The sequence below is a fragment of the Manis pentadactyla genome, chromosome 12 (genome assembly GCF_030020395.1).
Source record: "Manis pentadactyla isolate mManPen7 chromosome 12, mManPen7.hap1, whole genome shotgun sequence".
Classification (NCBI taxonomy): domain Eukaryota; kingdom Metazoa; phylum Chordata; class Mammalia; order Pholidota; family Manidae; genus Manis; species Manis pentadactyla.
The window spans coordinates 17,281,720-17,304,370 of NC_080030.1; the positions used below are offsets into that span (position 1 = coordinate 17,281,720).

Sequence of the window (22,651 nt, forward strand, 5' to 3'; positions counted from 1 at the left end):
TTTAGCTGGGATTAAATGTGTGTGCTTTTCCAGTATTTACGGTTGTTATCCCTTGATCTCAGTCACAGGCAGTGAACGGGGAGATGGAGTCCCGCCTCCAAGCCACTTGGCCTGCTTCCTCACATCACTGTGCTGGCTGACCTGAGCTGTGCCCCTCAGGTCTCTTTCTGGAGCTGGCTAACAGGGGCACCAACACGAGCTTGGGGAATGGGGTGGGCATCCTGGGGTGGTCTGGGGGTCCTGAGCTGTGCTGAGCAGTGGCGGTGGGGGCAGGCTTTGTAGCTGAGATATTTGGAATCAGGTTGATTGTCTACCAGCTGGCCTGTGGAGGTGATCATCCTGCCACTTCTAGTATTATTATTATCCTGACTGCGGCTACTCTTCTTATACCTTGTCTGTGACCCCCCAAGGCTGTCAGGAGGCACAGGGACTCAGGACCCCAGCAGTCTGGGCCTCAGTTCCCCCTGCAAAACCCTCCTCCCCGCCTGCCTCCCCTCACCCGCCACCCCTCAAAAGCAAGCCAGACAGACACAGGAAGAAGAGACTGACAGATGGGCTCACAGTACGCCCCCAGACGGCATGGACCACAGAGGTGGAAGGAGGTGTGGGGTAGGGTGGGGTGGATGGGGGTAGTAGCCAGACAGACAGTGAGAGGCGGGTCTTACATCTGAGTGGCTTGGCAATTTCACCCTGCCCTGTGGAGAGAATCAGGCGGAGGTCAGAGTTTGGGTGGCTGCTGGGAGGGTACTCAGTGGGACTTCCCTGCTCCCTCAAAGCACAGTCCCACTCCCCAGCCCACAGGCTCTCTCCCAGGTCCTGGATCTAATGCTGGGCCCCTCCCCAGCTAGGCACTTCCCTCGTCCCCCAGTGGAAGCTTGGGGCTAGACTCCTAGACTGCCAGGAGAATGAACCAGCCCATCACTGGGGGACAGGTACCCAACCCCACAGTCAGCCTCGGGATGAGGCGCCTTGGGGATGAGGAGAGAAGAGAGGGGGCTCAGGGGTCTCTCCTCCCCCAACCCCCAAGACCTTACCCCGGCAAGCCTGACTCTAAAACAAATGCACTACCAGGTATCACAAGTTTGCTCAACACACAGACACACTCCCAAGCACATCCCTAGCTGGGCTGAAAGTTTATGCACACGAACACCTGCATCAACATACAGAGATGTACGCATATGCAGAACTCATATACTAAAATACACGTGCACACTCCCAAACACTTGCACAATGTGTACGGTCCCCCACACGAACACTCACCCCCACACAGCTGCACATACACATATATACAGTGCCTAGCACATTGTAACCCAAAGGGCTCGAAGAGTGAGTAGAGAAGCCCTCCAACCCACGTTCATGAACAGAGACCCCACCTGTGGGCACACAGGTATGATAGCTCCTGCATGAGTGCACAGCAGTGGCAACTATTCAGGTGTTACAGCTCCCATCTCCTTACAACAAACACCCATTAGAACACAAACATCTACATAAAAGCCCCACATGTCTCCATTCAGGTCACTGGTCCAGTGGCTGGGCTCTTCTTGAAGCCACAGAATTTCAGCTGGGCCCAGGGCTGGGATAAGCCCTTTAGACATTATTACAAGAGGATAGGAGTAGTTTGTGCACATTTGCTCACTGGTGCACACACACTCCAAGCCACGCCCCTGGGGAATCACCTGGGCTCAGGACTTCTGGTTTGGTGGTACTTGGTTTGGACACCCGTCTCCTACCCGTGACCCCCAGCTGAACTTCCTGCCCATGCACACGGATACACACATGCACACGGACACACCCAGACACCAGAGCTCAGGACCTCAGCACAGACGAGGCCCTCATTACCTTTTCTAATCCCTTGCCATGTTTTCTCAAGAGGGTGCCCTGCAGAGACAACATCACACGGTGATCAACCTGGCAAGCTGTGTGGGTAGCAACCCAGGGCAACCACACATGGACTCATGGGGACAGGGGATAAGGGGCATCTGCACTGCATGGGGAGCAGGTAACTGGGTTGCATGGGGGGAATGTGTGTGTGCCTTAATGACTGACAGTTAAAAGGTGTGAAAGAGTCTGAGAGACAGGAAAGAGAGAGAAAGAGAAGGAGCAAGAGCAATATAGAGACAGAGAGAAAGGACAGAAGTTGCTACCAAAACATAATCATGTTTACTGTATATATAGGACTCTTGATTCTTGGGTCAAGGAAATCCAATGGGCTCCATATTCAGACAGACCTGAATTTGAATCCTGACTCTGGCATATGTTTACTATGCAGCCTTGAGCAAGTGACTCTTCTCTGAGCCTCAGCTTTCCTCATCTGCAAAATGGGAATAATTATATTCACCTCATTCAAAGAGGTGTCATGCAGATGAGCTATAACAGCATATGAGGTCTGGCATAGAAGGAATCATCAATCAGTGTGAATGCCCTTAGTTCCCTGTCCACAAATGTACTGTGTACAGTAGGGTTTGCTGCCAAAGACACAGGCTGCAGGCACCAAGAAGTGAGGTGAGCACTTATAAACTTCTGATGAGGTGAAATCTGCCCACACGGGGGAACTGCGAAGTGGTTTCACTGATCTCCGCCCTTACGTGTGTCTACAGACTAATGTCGCCACCATTAACAGCATCAGCTCTCATTGCCTCAGCCAGTCACTGGGATGAGCACTTTAACGCATCATCCCACTTGGTCTTCCCAAACCCTCAGGGTTGCTACAACTAGCTGCTTTTTCCAGACAAGGAAATGGAGGAGGTTGGGAGGTGACGTGACTCCCCGAGGTCACAGAGAGAGAGTGGCTGGGCTGGGATCGGACACCAAGGCTGCCCAACACCAAAGTCGCAAGGCCATCTCCCGCCTGGGTGCCCGGGCATGTGTCTGGGACTCGTGTGCGTGCATGTGCAGTGGGGGTGGGGTAAGCAGGCTAGTGGCGGGCAGGCCGGGAGCAGCTGACAAGGGACCCAGGTGTGAGGGCTTGTATTTTGGGTGGCTGCTACAGTTCACAGCCTGCAGGGGAGGTCAGAGGGGCTCTGCTGATTTTGAGCCTCCTTTTAGCTTTGGGGAGATCTTGGTATCCTGGTGGCATCTGGATATGGGAGTGAGGGTGAATTCCAGCTAAAGGTGCCGGGCCCAGGGTTTAGGGGCCTAGAGGTAACGACTCCTTACGTATAATGGGGCTAGGTGGGTGGGCGTGCTCCCTGCCTCCCAGGCCCACCCCCTCCCCAAGCCCCGCCCCAGACAGACACAGGCACATCTAGGCTGGAGGGTGGGTTGGGGGCCGGTGGGTGAGGAGAGGGCACTGGGTGGGGGTTGGAGCCACACAGTGGGCCGAGTCCAGACACAGAGCAGAGGGACAGACAGACAGACAGAGAGGCCTCTACTTACGATCATCTGTCAGCCATGATGGGGGCAGGGCGATGGGGGAAGGGGGAATAAGTCACCATGAGTCTTCCAAGAAGGCCAGGGATGGGGTGGAGATGGCATCAAGGGGTGGACCCCATGCCCCGCCCAGCCTGGAGGAGGCGGGGAGGCAGCAGGGAGTTGGAGCCCCCCACTCCACCATCACTGCCTCGTGGTGCCTGTGGCCACCCTCCCTAAGTCTCCCCTGTTCCCCCGGAATACCCTCCCACTCTGTGCTGTGCCATCAGCCCAGCATCATCAGTGTCCTCAGGCCCCCATGCTTCCCTGGAGGGCCCTGCGCCCAGCCACACAGTCAGTCTCCCCACCCCCACCGGGCAGCTTGACCCCTGGGGATCACCATCTCTGGGCTGCTCCTCCCAGAAGGGTCCCAGGTGAACGGTCCTGGTTTCTGGATAGCTGCTGACCTCTGCTTGACCCCTCTGACCTTGGGTGCTCTCCATGACCTCTGGCTGATCTCTGGGAACCCTCTGTTCTATTGGTCTCTGACCTTTGAAGTCCTTGGTGTCTCCCTCCCTGTCTCTTGACTGACCACCAAAGCCCTCTGAAAAACCCACTGACCCCTGTGACCTCTGGGACCCATGAATGGCCTTTATCCCCAAGAAGACTTCTGTTTTCTGGGTGATCTATGACTTCTGAGTGATCTGTTGACCATGTGGACCTCTATGTCCCTTAGACAACTCAACTCTACTCAACCTCTTTGACTTTGAAAAACTGACCCCTGTATAATCTATTTGACCCTTTGGTGACTTTTGACCCATGTGTGACCTCTCTGATTTTTGAATGGCTCCACAAATCTCTGGTGGCTTTTATGACCCTCTGATGGCCCTCATGCCTGGATGACCTCTGTGCTCACGCCTTTGACACCAAGCTCTCCGCACTCCCACAGGGGAGGTGGCCCAGGTGTCCCCTCTGGCGCCCCATGGGCCTCACCGTCTGGTCAGTGAGGGGAGGCAAGACGATGGTCTTCTCCATGGTGTTCATGACCAGCTTCCATAACTCCTTCAGCACCCGCTTCAGCACTGTCTTCTCGCAGATTTTGGCAAAGAGAGTCAGGCTGGGGACGAGAGAGGCAGGACTGAGAGACGGCCCTGCTGGCCGAAGCCCGTGGAACCCCTTCTCCTCAACACATGGGCAAGGTGGGAAGGCATTCCATGGATGTACAAAGGAGCACAAGCCTGTATGGGGCCCCTTGGCTGGTTTGATGGGGCTGTGACTTGTGACACGTGTGCAGAACAGTGAATGATGGCAGGACAGGTCAGCGGGGACCAGACCGGGAAGGGCCCTGGTGTCCTGGAAGAAGATCTGGGCCTGAGCAGGAGGGCAGTGGGGAGTCCTGGAGTGTTCGAGAGAAGGAGGCAGCCAGACTTCTAGACTTTCCTTGTTAGAAAGAATGAAGTGAGGGATGAACTAGAACAGGAAGGCTGGAGACCGGGGACTGTGAGGGGGCTGGAGCCATGCTCAGGAGGAACAGGCAGGAAGAAGCTGGACACAGGAGGCCAACCGATCAGGGATTTGTGATTGCATGTATCAGAGTTGAAGGAGAGAGGGCCGTCCGCCATGACCCATCCAGCAACTGACCCACCCGCCCATAAAGCCATGCTTCCCCCAACTTTCTTTGATGCTCTTTTCTTTCTTCCTTCCACCCTTCCTCCCTTTCCTCCATCCTCCCATCCACTCAACCATCCATCATCTATCCTTCATCCCTATTTCCCTGCCCTCCCTTTTGCCCTTCCTCCCATCCATCCTTCTACCTGTCCATCCATCCACCCACTCACCTATCCATCCACCCATCCACCCATCCACCCACCCATCCATCCATCCATCCATCCATCCATCCATCCATCCATGTGCTTACCCAGCTATCTATCCGTCCATCCGTCTGTCCATGCATCCTTTTAACCATCCATCTTTCACCTAGCATTCTAAGAATTTACCTTTTAATCTACCCATTTATCCAACCACCCATCCTTCATGTCCAACTGCTATCCTTTCATCCATATAAGTATTTACTCACAAACCCTTCCAATCATCTACCCCCTCTTTTTTCCATCCTTCATGCCTCTACCCACCCACTCACCCAAATCATCCAAGTATCCCCCAGTAAAAATGCCGAGTGCCCATTTCAGGACAGTCCCCGGGTCTCTGAGGTCCTATCCCTAAGTGCCTGGCTGACTCTATCCACCCGGCCTGGCTCACTTGCTGTCCAGGAGGTCCATGATGGGTTGCAGCACATTGTCGGCGTCCTGGGCCACACTACTACAGGCACTGGCTGGCACGTTGCCTGTGCCCTTCACCTGGCTAAGGATGTCGCCCATCTGCTTGACACACTCCTCGATGTGTGGTTGGAAGCTGGAGACAGAGAGGGGCTGCTCAGACCAGATTCTCCTGGCTGCTGGTGGAAGGTCTGGATAAGGCTGCAAATGCTGACCTATGAACCTTGACCTTTTTCACCATCAAGAAGCCATGGCATATAATTAAGCCTGGGGGCGGGTGTACAATAGTATAACTGAGCTTAAGACTAAGACATTTACCTGTGTTGTGCATTTCATTGCATTATCTTACTCAGGTACTATTATCATCATCATCTCCATTTTAAAGATGAATAAACTAAGGTGCAGAGAGGATAATGAGTCACCCAAAGCTACACAAGTGGTAAGCAGTAAAGCCAGGATTGAACTCAGATTCATCTACCTCTAAGCCTGAGGTCTTTGCCACTACGTCCTGAGTGGGCTGAGTCTCTGGATGCCCCAGGCTCAGCGGTCTGGAAGTGCCCCCTCCCCTCTGCTCTCAGCCCTGGAGGTGCCCCCACCTGGCAGCAAACACCCGGCTGAGCTCATCCAAAACATTGTTGAGTTTCACCTGGAGCTCCTTCAAGATGTCACTGGCCTCGGCATCCAGCTGAGGAGGGAGAAAGGACCCCAGTCATTCTATAGGGCATCCACATAAACGGGTCATTCTCTCATCCAGAGAAAGGGATCCTGAGGGGCTAGGGAGGAAACTGAGGCACATATGGGGAATCCACTTTCTGGGGACCAAGGGAGCAGGTGACCTAGAATTCATCCGGTACAAACCCTGGGGCCTGCGGGGACACAGGAGTGGCGGTGACCCTGCCCGGGCCTTGCCTCACCTCCTTCCCTCCCATGGCTTCAAACATCTTCTCCAGCTGAACTCGCAGCTGCTGAGTGTTGTTCATGAGGATACAAGGCTGGGGATGGGAGCAGAGCGGGGAGTCAGGGGTCAGGACCCCTCCCCAGAGCCTCCCCCACCCACTGCCAGGGACCCCAGGATGGTTTCAGGATCTGGGTCTGGAGGAAGCTGGGGTCTCATAGCTTCATCTGAGGATTGAAAATGGAATATGGGATCAGGTTCCTGGGAGTGTTTTGGGGAGGAGGAGTCTCTGGCGACCGGCAAGGGGAAGGGAGACTCAAGTAACTTCTCCCCTGGGGGGGTAGGCCGGGCCTCTGGGAACAGCAGGAAGGGGCGCTCTTGCCCCCCACCCATGGTCTCCTACACGGGCTCAAAGCTTTGCACGCTCACGTACATCCACCCTGAAAGCTTCATTCCCAACAACTGCACAATGCCAGGGAAGGCACCTCCAGACCCCCGAGACACATGCAACCAGACACACGTGCAGACACAGACAACAGAGCCCCGGGAAAGAGGCAGCCCTTGGGGTGCAGAAGGGGGTTGGGAGGGGACAGGACAGGAGCCCACGCAGGTCACCACTTTCTCCTTCTCCTTGGAGCAGTAGGAGGCAAAGTCCTTGGAGATGATGTCCGCATACTGGAGGAGCACATTACTGATGGTCTGGGAGGGACACAGAGGGTGGGTGAGCGGAGGAGCTGGCCACGAGTGAGATCAGGGATGAACCTGAACCCCCATTAGCACCTCGTATGGACCACTGGGCTGAATGAATTTCCATCCAGAATCAGCATCGTTACCAGATGAAGACAATTACTTTATGTACAAGCAGCTCTTCTACAGAGCAACCGACCATCATATGATCCAGCCCCAACCTCCAGCACGACTCGATCCAAACAGAATCCCAGTTCCTACCTGGAATCCTCACCTTCAACCCAGCCTAAAGCCAATCCAACTGAACCTTAACCCTAGGCCAATGATCTCAGCTTCCCAACTCACCCCAAAACCTGCATATTCTATATAAATCCCAATACTCACCTCAACATACATGACAAATAGAATCCCGATCCTAATAGTAACCCTAAAACCAACCACAGCCCTAATCCCAATCCCCAATCCCAACCTCCACTCCAACCCCAACTGCGCCCCAATCCTGACACCGCCCCACATTCCCGCACCTTGGCAAAGCGCCTCATGTAGTGCCCCACGATCTGGGGGTCAGGGCACTCAAGTTTTTTGATGATCTCAAAGCTCTGGTTGAGTTGGGAGAAGACGTCTACCACGGAGCAGGAGAACAGGGCATGCTCTGAGGTCTGCTGGAACTGCAGGGAGGGAGGCCGGGAGGGGGAGGACGTCAGAGCCTGACAGTCCCCTAGACCCTGTAGCTGCGCTCCACGGGGAGAGCCACCCTGGAGTGAGATGGATAGTGTACCAGGCTGACCGAGAGCTAAGACTTAGAGGCAGACACAAAGGCCCCGGGGTAGGCAGGGGGTCAGGCTTGATAAACTCGCATTCATTTACTGAAGGAACAAAAGACTTTTAACACCTGAACAAGATAAGGATGGAGGCCACCTTTCAGAGACTAGCTTCATCCCAAGGACACTTTTTTTTTGCCCCCAAATTGGATCCCAGAGGTGAGGCTACTGTGGGGTGGGCAGACTGGGAGCTTGGTCGTGGGTCAGCCTTCTCACCCCATCCTTCTTGTCTCGTTCCAGGGCCCCATGCAGGAAATCCCGGGACACCTCCTCATTCTCGTCCAGCCACTGGATGACGAAGGGCTCAAACCACCTAGAATGGAAAGCCAAGGTGGGGTCCCACCACCTCTTGTCCCTGATCCTCTGCTCTGCCTGGTTCTGACCGAGTGCTGGCGCTCGGGTGGGTCCCACTCTCCCTTGAACTCACTGTGCGGCCTTGGGTGGCCAGCCCTCTGCTCCCCTCCCCAACCAAAGCTTGGCTACTTCACCCATGAAACGGACAGAATGGCCCTTGTCAGAGGTGGCCCACACTTGTGGAACTCCTGGTTCAGATAAACTGCCCGTGGGCAGCTGGATTGCTCTCTGCGATCTGGTTTCCTGGACACAGAGGACTACCTATCCCACAGTGCTGCTGTGAGCAGTGAGGGACACAGCAAACAGGAAGGTCTCAGTACATGGTGGCCACCGCCCTGCTCTCCAACACAGCCTGCAAGTCGGACACCCAGAGTTCAAGTCCTGCCTCCCATCACTTATCAGATGTCACCTGGGGCAAATCCTTTAGCATGTAACTTTCCATTTCCTCATCCACAAAATGGGAATTGTAATGCTCCTGTCTCGGAGAACTGTCAAAAGGATCAAATGAGAAAAGGTACGTGGGCCTGCTCAGTGAGGTTCCTGATACTTAACAGTTATTAGCTGTCTGAGCTGTACAAGTCTGTAATCCAGTGGCTGAGAATGGAGAACACTAGGTTCGAGCCCCACTGTGCCCTGGATCCCAGGGAACCCTGAGTAGGTCACCCTTCTCTCTGAGCCTCAGTCTAGCTGTCAGCACTGCAGTTTTGGCTTGGGCTTCGGGCAGGGGGCTTACGCTGGGTACTCAGGCACGCAGTCCTTGAATGCGGGAAGCTCTGCCACATACTCGTTGTAGAGCCACTTGACTTTGAAGTGGAGGTTCATGTAGTCGGCGCTCTTACACAAGCGATGCTTGTCATGCTCTGGCAGGGGGCAGTATGGGAGCGGCTCAGCCAGGAGGGCCTGTCACCCTCCGTCTTGGCAGTTCCCCCTCTGGCCATCACTGGTGTCCAGCCTCAGGCATGAGGGTCCAGGGCAATCACAGCCTTGGAGGGAACACAGAGGCGCAGCTGCCTGATGCAGACAGGCTGGAAGACGTGGGGGTGGGGGAACTCACCCTCCATGGCATACTTCATGTCCTGGGCAAACAGGTTCCACATCACTTCGGCGCTGATTTTACCCACATTCAGCTCCTGGGGAAACCTGGAGAGTATGAACCATGGGAATATGAAAACTTGGCAAATCGAAGCCAGATGGCACTGGCTGCTTTGGCTTTCCAAGGCCAGGAACTTCCAGTGGGATCCCTGTGGGACAGGCAGAGGGATACTGATTCCAACTTCCTCATAGACTCACAGACTTGCTGAGTGACCGGGCACTGAGGCCCTACTTCTCCCTGAGCCTCCATCCACCCAGTGTTGCCATCCCTCCATCCATTCATTCATCCACTTGCCCATCTTTCTACCCATCCATTCACCCACCCATCTGTCTATCCACCCATCTACCCATCCATTCATTCATCTCTCCATCTATCCATCCATCTCTGTCTGTCCATCCACTCATCCATCCACCCTTTGGGCCATCCATCCAAAATCCTTGATCTAACTCCGTATCTAAGTAACCAAGAAACGTTGCCACCCCAGGATTAGAGGCCCCTCTAGAACTCACCTCAGGAGAGAAAAAAAAACAAAAAACAGTTCATTCAGCTAACACAGATGAGAATTCTACAGACATATAAGCTCACAAACCAAAACTATGCACATATTCACACACAATTACATAATACACAATATCGTATATTGAAGTGCATTCCACAATTGTGCACATATATACTATTAAACTCTTATGCCTAAAAAAAATAACAAAAAATTCTTATCCCTCAACTATGCAAAAATTATATCCACACATGTAAGATATAATGCCATTTAAATAAAAAACATAGGAGAGTATCTAGCACATAGTAAATACTTAAGCAACACTACTGTTATTTATGAGCCCACACACATACAAAATTATGTACATGTGTACACATGGTTTTCACACAAATCAACATGTACACAATACATGTCTTATTACACCAATGATTGTGTATATATACACAATTTTATGTTTATGTTTGCAAATTATGCTATATTTCAGTCAGGCATAACCACATCCACAGATGCCTCCACATATATCACTTAATGTGTAATTAGACATGATTGCCTTTGCATACAAGACAAAAAATTGTGCACATGACGACCTCTAGATAATTAACTATAAAGACACATAACTCACTGGTTGAGGCAGGGAGTGTAGGAATTCTTGTCTTCCTCAATGATGGACACTATGAGAGTGATCAGCTTGGACCAGAAGTCGAGGTTTTTTATGCTGGGGCCCTGTTCTTCTGGGGGAACTTCCCCCTTCTTGGCCTGGAAGGGGCAGTGGAGACATTGGCCATAAAGCATCCATGGGTGGGTGCCTCAATCAGTTCGTTATTGAAGAGCAGGAGGTTGGTGAGGAAGGGGTCCTATTAACATGTGTGTGGTTCAGGTGGGAGGGCTGTGAGAAAAGGAACTGAACTCATGTAAGTGGGCCCAAACAGAGCTCGTGTTCATGCAGTTCAATGAAGCTTAATCAACTCAACTCATAAAACTGAATGGGATTGAATTCAGTTGAACAAACTCAAGTCCACAAAACTTAATAGAACTGAAATAAATGCCAATCAGGTCCACTTAGCTTGACAGATGGAAGTTCTCAAGAGTTAACTCAGTGGAACTGAACTTGGGCCAATTATACTGAATGGACTGGAATGAAACTTAACTGGATTGAGTTGAACTCAAGCAAACTTAATTAGATTTAACCTAATCAACTTGTCCAAGATCAACATCATCCTTAAAATAATGGAAATAAATTGACTTGACCTCAATTTAATCTAACTCATCTCAACAGAATCAACCCAATACAACTCTATCTACTCAACTCAACCAAACATACTCAGGCCATCTCAGTCCAACTTTAATTAATCCATGGAAATGAATGTAGCTAAACTCAGCTGAAATGAGCTTAACTCAGCCCAGCTCAACTGAACTCAACTGTACCTAACCCAGCAACCCAGCTAATCGTAACTCAAGCCAATTCAACCCAGTCAAGAACAACTTTAACACATGTCAACTGAATGGAAGTGAACTTTTTCTCCCTTCAACTCAACTCAGTACAACTCAGTTTTCCTCACTAATTAGCCAAGAGCAATTTTAAATCAACCAAATAGAAATAAATGAAACTAAACTGATTATAGTTGAACTAAACAAAATTTAATCTACTTCAACACAATTTAGTTAAGAGCAACTTGATTTCAATTTAAGTCCACTGAATATAAATGAAAAGTATGAAATCAAATCAAACTGACTTTGACTTGTATGTTATCTCCTGTCAGAAGCCCAAGCTGAGGTAGGGGCCACCCCAGCTCCCACAGCCTCTCGTGATTCCTTCATCCCAGTACTAATCATCCTGGGTTGTGTATTTTCAATTTATACATCTTTATTTCCTAATAGAGTATAAGCTCCTTGAAACCTTATTCATAATCCTGGGCATTCTGTGTGTAGATAAACACGTGCTTAAACATCTCAAACAAATGGAGTTGAAATGAGCAAAACTGAACTCTACTCAAGAAATTCAATTCTACTCAACATTTATTGAAGAGGGATTCTATTCCAGGCACACCATATTACACCAAACTCAACTCCTTGAACTAAAACACTGAATTTATTAGCATCTTTAGTGTCTCTGGGGCTAAGCACTAAACTCTATTTTTCTAAAGCTTGTATCTCATTAAATCTTCTCCTCCATCCTAAGATGTGGTTTCACGACCCCATTTTACAGGGGGAGATACTAAGGCTCAGAACAGTTAAATCACTTGGGAAGAGGCGTATCTGAGACTTGGCCAGGGTCAGGGTGATATCCTCATCTGGGGCCCTCACCGGGTCTGTCTGGTACTCCCGACTGTAGAGTTCATGACAGTTGTTGAAGATGTACTCATAAGTAGAGTTGAGGCAGGCTTTCACACAGTCCTTCACTACCTGGCTGGCTCGGGGTGGGCTCTGGAGTTCTTGCACCTGCAGAGTGGGAGACAGGCATGGGCAGGTACAGCTGGGACAAGAGGTGCCCAGGAAGTGGCTACAAGTGGTTCTTGATTTAAGGAAATGTTGTATCAGTATGCAAGCAGAGTCATTGAGAAAGGGCACTTTTCTTCAGGAGAAATGTTACTTGTTGAGGAGCTAAGAGTCCTGGAGAATCTTCCTTGGAGAGCTATGGGCCTGGGTCCCCTTCCATACTGCAATATGAGTCATAAGAAATAGATATTTGGTCATTCACATGACCAAATATATATCTCACAGGAATATGTGGTCTTCATCCACAGTTCCTGAAAACACTGCAGTCTTAAAAGTGAACAGGTGCTTTTGTTATGTAGCTATATTCCTATTACGTTAATGTATGTGTGCAATATAATTAGTAGTTTAAAACCTATACATGCTTATGTTACTCTACAAGAAGATATGTCAAAGAAATAATCAATCTTCCCATGCTTTCTTCTGTCTGCTACTTCTATAGCTTTTCTTCTTCCTTCCTAATTACAACCCTTTAGTAGAATTCGTGTCTCATATCGAAAATTACCGAGTATCATAATTCTTCCAAGTGGTAAAGATACCTCAAGACAAATGCTGGGCATAAAAGCCACAGGGCATAAATCTGCAAAGAAGAAAAAAGCTAACCTTTTTAAACAATATTGCTTCTCTCTCACTTACCAACTTTACATTTCCCTGTATGGCCCCGGAAGATGACTGGTTAGCCAGAGACGGGTAAGATTCCTCAAGGGAGGAACAACCTAAGACAGGCACAGTCGCAGGGGGGCCATCAGGAGAGAAATTGGGGATCAACAGAGGGGAGGCTTAGAACCTCACCCCCCGTTTTGAGAGAAATCTTGTGCATCCGTGGATGTTTTGTTGCCCTTGTCTAGCTTGGATTAACACATAGTCTACAGGCACACACCTGATCATCTACATTTGCCCTCTTACAGCACTAAACTATGTTTTCTACCTTTATCTTGCATCTACCTACCACTTCAGCATTTTATTAAAATAATAATAATAATAATAATAAGGGAGAAATGTGGGATTCACATATAAATCAAGTATAAAAATCAAACGAATAATCATATCTGACTTGATTGTTTATAGTTCATGATGCGTGATCAAAACCGAAAGTTTCTGTGATGACTGCCCTTGCACTGTTCACCATGTAAGAACTTAGTCACTATGTAAGAACTTGTTCACCATGTAAGAACTTGTTCATTATGCTTCAGAAGATTGGAGACTGTTGAGAAATAAGCTTGGGGTTGATTAATGACTGTGCATTGAGTACCCTATACAGAATTTTATTGTTGTTAACAACCATTTGATCAATAAATATGAGAGATGCCCTCTCAAAAAAAAAAAAGTGAACAGGGTGTCTTGTCCTGTTAATGAGAGACTTTTTAATCTCCCCCAACCCAAGGGCAGGGGCTGGAGGCTAAGTCAGCCAATGGCAATAATTTACTCAATCGTGACTGTGCAATGAAGCCCTCACAAAACCCCTGAGAAGAGCATACCGCTCTCCTGGCCCCTGCCCCTCTGTGACAGAGAGCTCCTACACATGGGGGTGCAGAGCACCTCCACTTGCCACTGAGCCAGGCCCCAAGCTCCACAGGGATAGAAATTCCTTTATTTGGGACCTCGCCCTTCCTATCTCTTCATCTGGCTGTTAACTCATATCCTTTATTAAACTGGTAAACATAAGTGTCTGAGTTCTACTCAAATTAATCGGACCTAAGGGGGAGATCATGGGAACCTCCAGTCTGGTAGGTCAGAAGCCCAGGGAACAGCCTGGGGCTTGCGACCAGGGTCTGGAGTGGGAGGTGGAGGGCAGTCTTGTGGAAGGGAGGCTTGTAGGCTGGAGCCCTTCACCTGGGAATTGTGCTGTTTTGAGTTGCATTCGCGGAATCCTGCTGATGTTCGAGAATTGCTTGAAGGTGTGTGTATGGAAGATTCCCTCCCACCCACACACATTGGAAATCAGGTCCAGGAACCCAAATGGAATTATCCTACTATTCCTGCTGTAATACCACTGTTGTTCTATAAAAAAGCACCCCAACACACATACCTTCATCCGAAAGAAGGTGATGCTGGTGAGAAGGTCCACAGTGGATTTGAGGTCCTGGAGTCTCTCTGGGCTGCTGGCTGGAAAGTTATTCTGTTGGAAGGGAGAAGAGAGGTGGTTATGAAAGAAGAATAAGATGGGATGGAAGAGAGTGTTTTAGGGGCGACACAAGGGTCCCCAGGTTTAGGAGGTGGGTGTGGAGGTCAATGAGAACACCGTGAAGCAACTGGGGTGTTTGCCTGGGTGCACCAGTCACACTGGGCAGCTGCTGCCCACACGTGTGTGTGCGTCAGAAGAACACTTTCCACAGGTTGCGCTGGGTCGCCCTGTGTGCCCAGCAGGGAGCCAGCCCCTCCAGGCGCACGCAAGCACGTCCTCATGCATGCCCTCCTCACCCGGTACATGGAGAGGTCGATCCGCAGGGAGTTATGCAGCTGGTCCAGGAGCTTGACAAAGCGCTCTTTCTGAGGAGGCAGAGGAAGAGGAGGATGGATGAAAGTGGGACTTTGAAGTCGAGTGTAACAGCTAAAGATGGCTGCCATACTGGCTGAGTGATGACTGTATACTCATACATATGTAACTATATGAGTTAAGTATATGTGAATATATAGCATATATAAATATATATAGTGTATATAACTATACATTATAAGTGCACTCCATCCACCTTTGAATTAAGTGCTCATATCTGTTTCCATTCTACAGAGGGGTAAACTGAGGCTCGGAGCAAATAACAGGTGCAAAGTCACGCAGCAAGTCAGGTCCAGATTGGGGACCGTGGAGTTGCCCAGGGTGGGGTTGCCCTCACCCACAGCCCCTGCCCCCGGCACTGACCCCAAAGTTGGAGGCAGCGAAGCGGTCAGAGGCAGACACGTTGGTGGAGGCGGTGGTGTGTGCGTAGTAGGCGTTGATGTTGGCGAGCAGGGTGCTCATGACGGCGGGCACCCCCGGGCACATGTACTTGGAGGAGAGGCAGGCAAAGTGGCTGGTGGGAGGGAGTGGGAGGCACTGGGCCTGGCATCCAGCCGGGACAGGCCACGCCTCTGCAGAATGTCTCCAAGACAGCATCTGGGAGCGGCTCTCTCTGACCTTCAACCTGTTCTCTCTGCCTCCTCTCTGGGCTGCCCTGTCTCTGCCTCTAAGTGTGGCTCTCATGCTCGTTACTCCAGCTCCCAGATACAGCACGTTCTTAACCACCAGGGGATTCACAACGCCTACCAAACCCACTTCCTCTCAGACTCCTCCCAAGACCCCCTTCCACCCCGGATCTGCCAGTGTCCACTTGGTCACCCACCCACCCCCGAGGTTCCTGCACCTTGCCCTCACGTCCACCCCAGCCTGCAGGCTCACGTCATGGCTTGGTAGATGGACTCGACACCATAGCGCATGGCAAACTCATCCACGATCTCCTGGGCCGTCTCATCATAGTACACCTTCCAGGCGTCATCACCCTTGGCATCTGGAATCTTCACGACCCCATTGTTTTGCACGTCTGTCACGAAGTGGAACAGGTTCTGCCATGACGTAGAGGAAGGGGTCATGGAGAGTGCAAGGAGGCACAAGGGGTCAGAGATTCTAGGTCTGGGGTAGCTTGCATCATCTATCAATCTGTCTCTTCATTAATTCACTCACCTACTTTTTCATCCATCCACCATCCACCCATCCATCCAACTACCCAAAGTCACCTCTCCACTTATCTTTTCTTATAATAATTCAACCATATAATTAGTAAGAAGCCAACCAGCCAACCACCCACCCACCCATCCATCCACCCACCTATCCATCTGTCCTTCCATCATCTGTCCACCCACCCATCTATCCACACATTCATCTGTCTGCCTGTCCATACATCCACTCACTCACCCACCCATCCATTCAACTATCCCCAAATTCACCCATCTCCTGCTCTTCCCGTCTAATAATTCAGCTGTATATCTATACAAATAACCATACCTTAATCTGTCTGTCCAACAACTCAACCATCTACTCATCTATACTTCCAACAGTTCAACTACACAGCCATCCACTCATCCATCCATCTTTTTATCCTCTCTTCACTTATTCACCTTCAGTCATTTTTATTCATAGGACAAACTGAGTTCTCTCCACGAGCTTTCAGGCAGCTGGAAAAGACTGACCCAGACACAAACAGACCAACTCTGAGTGTTCAGGGCTGGGACAGATGGAAGACCTGGAGCTAGGTAGTGGGAGTCAGCCAGTGGATCAGGGAGGGCTTCCCAGAGGAGGGATCCCTGAAGCTGGGCTTTGATGGATGGGGAGGAGTTTTCCAGCTAGAAAGAATGGCACAGGGGACAATTTCAGAGGCCCAAGGGAGTGTGGATGGTGTGACCAGAAAGAGGAAGGAGTCGGGCAGGCAGGAATGGCAAGTGGAGGCAATGTGGGAGATCATGTGAGCTTTGAAGGCTGGGTAGAGCAGGGCCTCACCTCATGCAGACAGGTGTACTGGACATGGTAGGGGGCCACCTTCTCCTCGCCTTTGATCTCCACACTGATGTGTAGCCGGATGGCGCCTGACACAGCAGATTTGTCAGTCCTCTTGTCTGCAGGGCAGAAAGGGATGGCTGTCAGAACTGCCCCATGCAGGCCTGGGGTATTTTAGTGTATGCATGACTGTAGCCTTCCCAGACTCCCTGAAGTTAAGGCCTGGGTGTCTCCCTCCTCAATGGCTCTCTAGGCTTGTGCCTTTCCTGTCGGACTAGAATCCATTGGCCCTGTCTCTCCCTTCAAATGAGGATTCCAGACCTTGTTCTTTGCTTAATTCAATTCCTGGGTCTGCACCTCCCTCTTTAGACTAGGATCCCTAGGCCCCGCTTCTAGCCCAGACTGCCTCCCCGGTCAGATCAAGATCCCCAGAATCTACCCACCTCCTTAGGGCCCCTGGGTTCTGTGCCTCTCTCCTTGGACTCAAATCCCTAGGTCTTGCTTCCTGCCTCGGCCCTCAGACTGGGATTTCCTCCAAGAAGTTTCAACCAGACCAAGAAGTTTCCTGGGCTCTGCTCACAGACCTTGCCTCCCCAGTCAGCCTGGGCTTCTAGACCAACTCCTCCTGACACTGTCTCTCCTCCCCACCTTGGCCGGCTCCCTCCCTGTCCTCCCACACAGCCCCACCCCTGCTCACCCAGGTTGTACCACACGTCCATCTCGCCGCTGAGCGTCCGCACCTCGATGATTGTCTGCCCCAGGAAGTCGTCGGATTCCCTCTTGAACCGCTGCTTCACTCGGGATTTTATGTCATCGTCTTCATCCCAGACCCGCACCTTGATTCGATCCGAGGAATTGTGACATTCACTGAGGGGAGGAGGGGGTGGTGGAAGCTGGGGTCAGGTGGCCAGCACAGGCTGGTCTTGGAGTCCCCTGGGCTCCCCTGTGGACAGCTCCACACGGGGTCAGCCAGGCACTTACAAGTGGAAGTTCTCTTCCCACACAGGGTTCAGGTTCCCATAGATGGTTTTTGTTCGTTTCTTGGTCTTCCCGACCTGGACAGTGACGTAGGGGTCACTGGATCCTGTCTTGTCCTTGGCCTGCAAACCCTGGGCACAGACCACTGGAGGACACACAGGACAAACATAAACATGGGCACAAGGAGGGGGGCACGCAGAGAACAGTCCCTGCCTCTGGCTCCAGGCTACCTGCGGGGGATCCCTGTAATGTGGTCTGAGGACTTCCTTCTGGCTGCAGGAGCCTGTGGGGTTATGCACAGGGCATGCCCTGCCTTGCTAGAAAGTTTGCACCCATAGAGCCCTCAGCCTCTGCAGTCCAGGCGGGCGCCCCAGGGTCAGGGGAAGGGCCATGGGAGGGAGCACAGGAGCCTGAGCAGGGACCCTGTGGCCACCCCGGACCCCTGCAGTCGGACTCACCGGTGATGCTGATCTTGGCCGACCACTTGGACGTGCCGTCCAGCACGCTCTGCTTGACCGCCTTCATCTGCTGCGTGTGCGCCGTCTTGGTCACCGCGAAGATCTCCTGGATGAGCTCGAAGATCTCGGGCTTGTTGCGCTCCCGGATCTTCATGCGGTCCTTGAGCACCATGATGATGTTCTGCGTCCGGTCCTCCGCCCCGTGTTTGGAGCTCTTCTCGGCCGCCCCTGGGGGACACGCAGCGCTCACTGTCTAGAGCGCACCCCAACTCCCAGTCCACAATGTCCTCCTCGACTGCGGCCACAGACACTTTAAGCCTTGGGGGTTCAGGTGTATCCCCCGCAAAGCTCTAGAGCGTCCTAGTACTCTCTGAGTGCCCCTGCCCGCAGGCCGTTCACCGTCAAACCCACTCCGTCTTTGAGTCCCACCAGCCCACCTTCCAATCCACACGAGTTCCCTCCCTCTGAATCCCTTCCCTCCTCCAAGACCCCTTTCTTCCTCTGCCCTCTCTCCCCCCAACTCTAAGCGCCCTGCCATCTCCGAGCCGACCTAATTGAACCAATTTTTTTCTCAAGGGGAAACGCTGCCTCTCAGTAAGACCCCACTTTGCATTTAGCTTGTCGCTAGCCCTGCCCCCCCAGCCATTACATCTTCTTGCCCCTCCTCTAGCCCCCAAACGTTCCCCCGCGAGTCCCGCGACATTGCCCTGACCCCTGTCCCTGCCCCGCCCCTACCCTGCCCAGCTGGGCGGACTCTCTCATGCCCCGCCCACCTCTGCGGCCACGCTCCTCTTCCTGCCCCGCCCTCCACCCCACCTCCGCGGAGCTCCGGCCCCAGGCTCACGCTGCAGGCAGTCGGCGTTGAGCAGGTCCTGGCACTTCTCATGGCACTTGACGCCGCACTCGGTGCAGCGCATGCCCTGCCGCGCGATGCCCCACAGCAGCCCCTCGCATTCATAGCAGTAGGTGGGCGTGGTGGCCGTCCACACCTCAAAGTTGTGCGGAGTAGTGCATGAGATAGGGTAGATTAAGGCCTGCAGGGTCTTCTTGTAAACGTGGTTTTTCTGTGGGGAGGGAGGAGGTGCAGCATGGGGCGCAAGGCCCTAACCTGGGGATACTGTCCTGCCCCCGCCTCACCCCTCCGGGCTTGTAAAACCCCAGCCCCTTCCCCGCCCCCACGCTGCTGGAAGCCACAGCTCCGGTGCGCAGATCACCTTCCTGTTTGCAGGATGCCACGCTATCCCACTCTGCAGAGCAAAGAACGCCTGTCCCCGCCACACCCTCCTGCTCTTGCCCAGAAACCCCAGCCCAGCCCGGCCTACTCCGCGATCTGGGGACGAGGCGTTGAACCACGCACCAGCTCCTCATTGTTCAAAGTGCTGGAAGCCAACGCCGAGGTGATGCCCGCTTTTCTGGACTGGACCAAGGACTAACGACAGGGAAGTCACCGAGGAAGTCATGGGGGGCGATTGACACCCACGGAGTTGTCACCGTGAGCAAGTCCACAGCCATGGTTTCAGGCACCGAGCCACGGATTACAGCCACAGCCACCAACGGGAAACAGGTCACAGCAGAAGCAGAACCAGCAAAGAATTGGGAAGTCACAGAGGCTCAGGGTTAGAAGGGACGCTGGAAAGTGAGCAGCCCACACCCCTGACTCACCTATCCCTCCACCCCCACCATGGGTCAGATGCAGGAGCTGCACTTGCACATGGTCACCAGCCACAGTGCAAAACCACCAGCCATACCATGAACCAAGGTAGGGTCTCCTACTTCTTTCCCCACTCATGAACCGTAGGACATGGCAGTGTCCTGCCCAGACCCCGGGGGCTGGGGGCTGGTTAGGAAATCCCAGGGGGAGGCCGGCGGGGCTCAGGGGGCCCAGGTCACCATCACTCACCATGGCCTGAAGTGTCCATGCAGCACACAGGATGGAAACCAGATTACGTTAGCCCCAGGGAATGCCTTGCCGCCCGCCCGCCAGTCCCAGGTCTGCAGTTGTACAGGTTGTGCACTGCTATGGCAGGCCTGCTCTGTTAGGGGAGGGGAGGCCGCAGGCACTCACCAGGTCGCTCACAAGTGGGATAGGCTTCCTCTTGCGGATGTCTGGCATGCTGTCAATGATGATGAGACCACCTCCAGGGCTGTGAGATATACACACAGGGATGTCAAGGGGCCATGTTTCCCTCTTCCTCCACCAGCCATCACCTGAGGCCTGGGCAGGACCCTTGATTTCCCTGGGTATTCAGGGTTGAGCTGTGTCCCCCAGAAAGATACACTGAAGTGGTAGCCCCCAGTACCTCAAAATGTGGCCTTATTTGGAAATAGGGTCCCCGTGGATATAATGAATCAAGATGATGTCATATGGGAGAGGGGTGGGACCTTACTCCAATATGATGGACACCTTTATAAAAAGAGAGACAGCGATGTGACAACAGAGGCAGAGATTAGAGTGACACATGTACAAGCCAAGGAATACCAAGGATTGCTGGCAACTACCAGAAGCTAGAAAGACAAGGAAGGATTCCCCTCTACAGGGGTCACAGGGAGTGTAGCCCTGCCAATACCTTGACTTTGGATCTCTGGCCTCCAGAACAGTGAAAGAATGGATTTCTGTTGTTTTAAGCTTCCCATTTGTGGTAGCTTTTATAGCCTCCCTACGGAACGAAGACACTAGGCCTCAACGTTCTTGTCTGGGAAATGGGGAGATGACACAGTTGCCCACGTTTAAAGGAAGTTTTTATTAAGGCAGATCAAAATAACATCCTGAAATATTAATGAACCTTTATGCTCAAAGTTGGAGATAGATGTGTATATTGAAAATTGATACTGGAAGGAGTGATTTCAAAGCCTGATAGGAAGGAGGGAACTGATAGAAAACTATTTGTGCTATTGCCGCTTGGAATGGAATGAGTGTGACAGCAGATGTCACAGTGGCCCGTCTAAATTCACTTAACTGAGAGGTACACTCGTCCCAGAAAAGGTTCAGGTGTGGGTCCTTTCTGGAAGATTCCCATTGACCAATGAGATGCCTGGCAGCCAATGACTGGACAAGCCCTGGGCACAATTCATGCTCCAGCACACTGTGCAGGATCAGGCAGGGGCCTGGCAACTCCTAAACTACATCTCTGCTCAGCTGCTTCCCTGCCTGCCTCACAGGCAGGGTTTTCCCTGAGGGTGCGTCCTCCATAAGTCACGTGCACAGGAATCCCTGTCTCAGGCCCTGTCCCAGGCTCCTCACCCAGGACACCTGCGTATCTGGGAGTCACAGCTCCTGGCTCTCTGCCTCTGTCTGCAAAGGACATATAAGGGAAGGGGGTCACTCTCCTGCTGCTATTTTAAAACATTAGTGCCCTTTAAAAGTATCTTCTGCATCTTCTAACTTCACCAATCAAATGCTGGAGGAAAAAAACCCTGAAAATCAATAACTTGAGAAGTTAGAGATGACCAAATGCCCCATGTAAGACCAAACTACTATCATTAATGAAAGAGCCAGCAGCCACAGCAATAATCAGAGAGATTTAAAAGCAGATTAAAAAACAAATAAAATAAAAGCAGAATCAAAGCAAAAAAGTCACTCTAGGCTTGTAGATGAATGGTTAAGAAATGGGCTTCTCCTTTAGCTTACATTTCTTTCTAGGGAGAAGTGGTCTTGACTTATGTGAATGGCTGGGGCACAGCACCTCTTTGGACTCAGTTTCCCCCATCTGTGAAATAGGGGTACAGGTCCCCCATGGATTTGCTGTGAGGATTCAAAATGTTGCTATCTTTGGACCCTGCCCGTGGTGCCACCTTATGACAGTGGCCACATTATTTCACCCTTGCTTAATCTGCCTGCCTAACAGGACTCCTCCCTGCCCTCAGGAGTCCGAGGCTGTTGTGTCAAGCAGCTCCAGCTCTGGGGTCAAAACTTCCTTCTACCCCACAGCTCTTTACTCACCTGCCTTTGAACCATAGGGATTTGGACATCTCTCCTTCTCCTCGGGCCTGTGGGACAGACAGACAGATACGGTGAGTGAGGCCGCCCTCCCTGAGGAACACCCACTGTGTCTCCCTTTCGGTCTGGGAGTTAGGAGGCCTGAGCACCAATCTTCACTGAGTGTCCTTCAGGAGCTCATTGGCTTTCCCTGGGTCTCAGTTTGTCCATCTGTAAAATGGGAAGAGAGGCACTCCTCTCTGCCCCCAATCTCAGTGGAACACGATCTCCTCATCTGTCACACCTGAGGACGCACTAGCGCCATCTCCAACAAGAGCTCCTGCTCTATAGGATTCTCAGGGGCTGGT

At 51.8% G+C, this 22,651-nt stretch overlaps 1 protein-coding gene across 3 annotated transcripts in view; it reads right to left on the bottom strand.

The window, feature by feature from the left end:
• The window catches only part of UNC13A (unc-13 homolog A), a 62,852-nt gene that overhangs the window by 12,687 nt on the left and 27,514 nt on the right, over nucleotides 1-22,651 (bottom strand). For 2 of the 3 annotated variants that reach the window (XM_036876033.2, XM_036876031.2), the window contains exons 12-38: nucleotides 22,308-22,354; nucleotides 20,433-20,511; nucleotides 20,268-20,273; nucleotides 19,725-19,796; nucleotides 19,212-19,431; nucleotides 18,368-18,595; nucleotides 17,913-18,054; nucleotides 17,629-17,798; nucleotides 16,935-17,050; nucleotides 15,840-16,003; nucleotides 15,324-15,474; nucleotides 14,885-14,953; nucleotides 14,493-14,582; nucleotides 12,275-12,409; nucleotides 10,593-10,726; nucleotides 9,436-9,521; nucleotides 9,115-9,241; nucleotides 8,244-8,340; nucleotides 7,731-7,874; nucleotides 7,135-7,218; nucleotides 6,539-6,616; nucleotides 6,221-6,309; nucleotides 5,608-5,760; nucleotides 4,342-4,465; nucleotides 3,376-3,381; nucleotides 1,840-1,878; nucleotides 666-695 (exon numbers count right to left, since the gene is read on the bottom strand). In XM_036876033.2, coding sequence (XP_036731928.2) covers nucleotides 666-695; nucleotides 1,840-1,878; nucleotides 3,376-3,381; nucleotides 4,342-4,465; nucleotides 5,608-5,760; nucleotides 6,221-6,309; nucleotides 6,539-6,616; nucleotides 7,135-7,218; nucleotides 7,731-7,874; nucleotides 8,244-8,340; nucleotides 9,115-9,241; nucleotides 9,436-9,521; nucleotides 10,593-10,726; nucleotides 12,275-12,409; nucleotides 14,493-14,582; nucleotides 14,885-14,953; nucleotides 15,324-15,474; nucleotides 15,840-16,003; nucleotides 16,935-17,050; nucleotides 17,629-17,798; nucleotides 17,913-18,054; nucleotides 18,368-18,595; nucleotides 19,212-19,431; nucleotides 19,725-19,796; nucleotides 20,268-20,273; nucleotides 20,433-20,511; nucleotides 22,308-22,354 — 2,880 coding nt within the window. The remainder of the gene's footprint in view (nucleotides 1-665; nucleotides 696-1,839; nucleotides 1,879-3,375; nucleotides 3,382-4,341; nucleotides 4,466-5,607; nucleotides 5,761-6,220; nucleotides 6,310-6,538; nucleotides 6,617-7,134; nucleotides 7,219-7,730; nucleotides 7,875-8,243; nucleotides 8,341-9,114; nucleotides 9,242-9,435; nucleotides 9,522-10,592; nucleotides 10,727-12,274; nucleotides 12,410-14,492; nucleotides 14,583-14,884; nucleotides 14,954-15,323; nucleotides 15,475-15,839; nucleotides 16,004-16,934; nucleotides 17,051-17,628; nucleotides 17,799-17,912; nucleotides 18,055-18,367; nucleotides 18,596-19,211; nucleotides 19,432-19,724; nucleotides 19,797-20,267; nucleotides 20,274-20,432; nucleotides 20,512-22,307; nucleotides 22,355-22,651) is intronic. The other variant, XM_057490114.1, reaches the window with a different exon arrangement.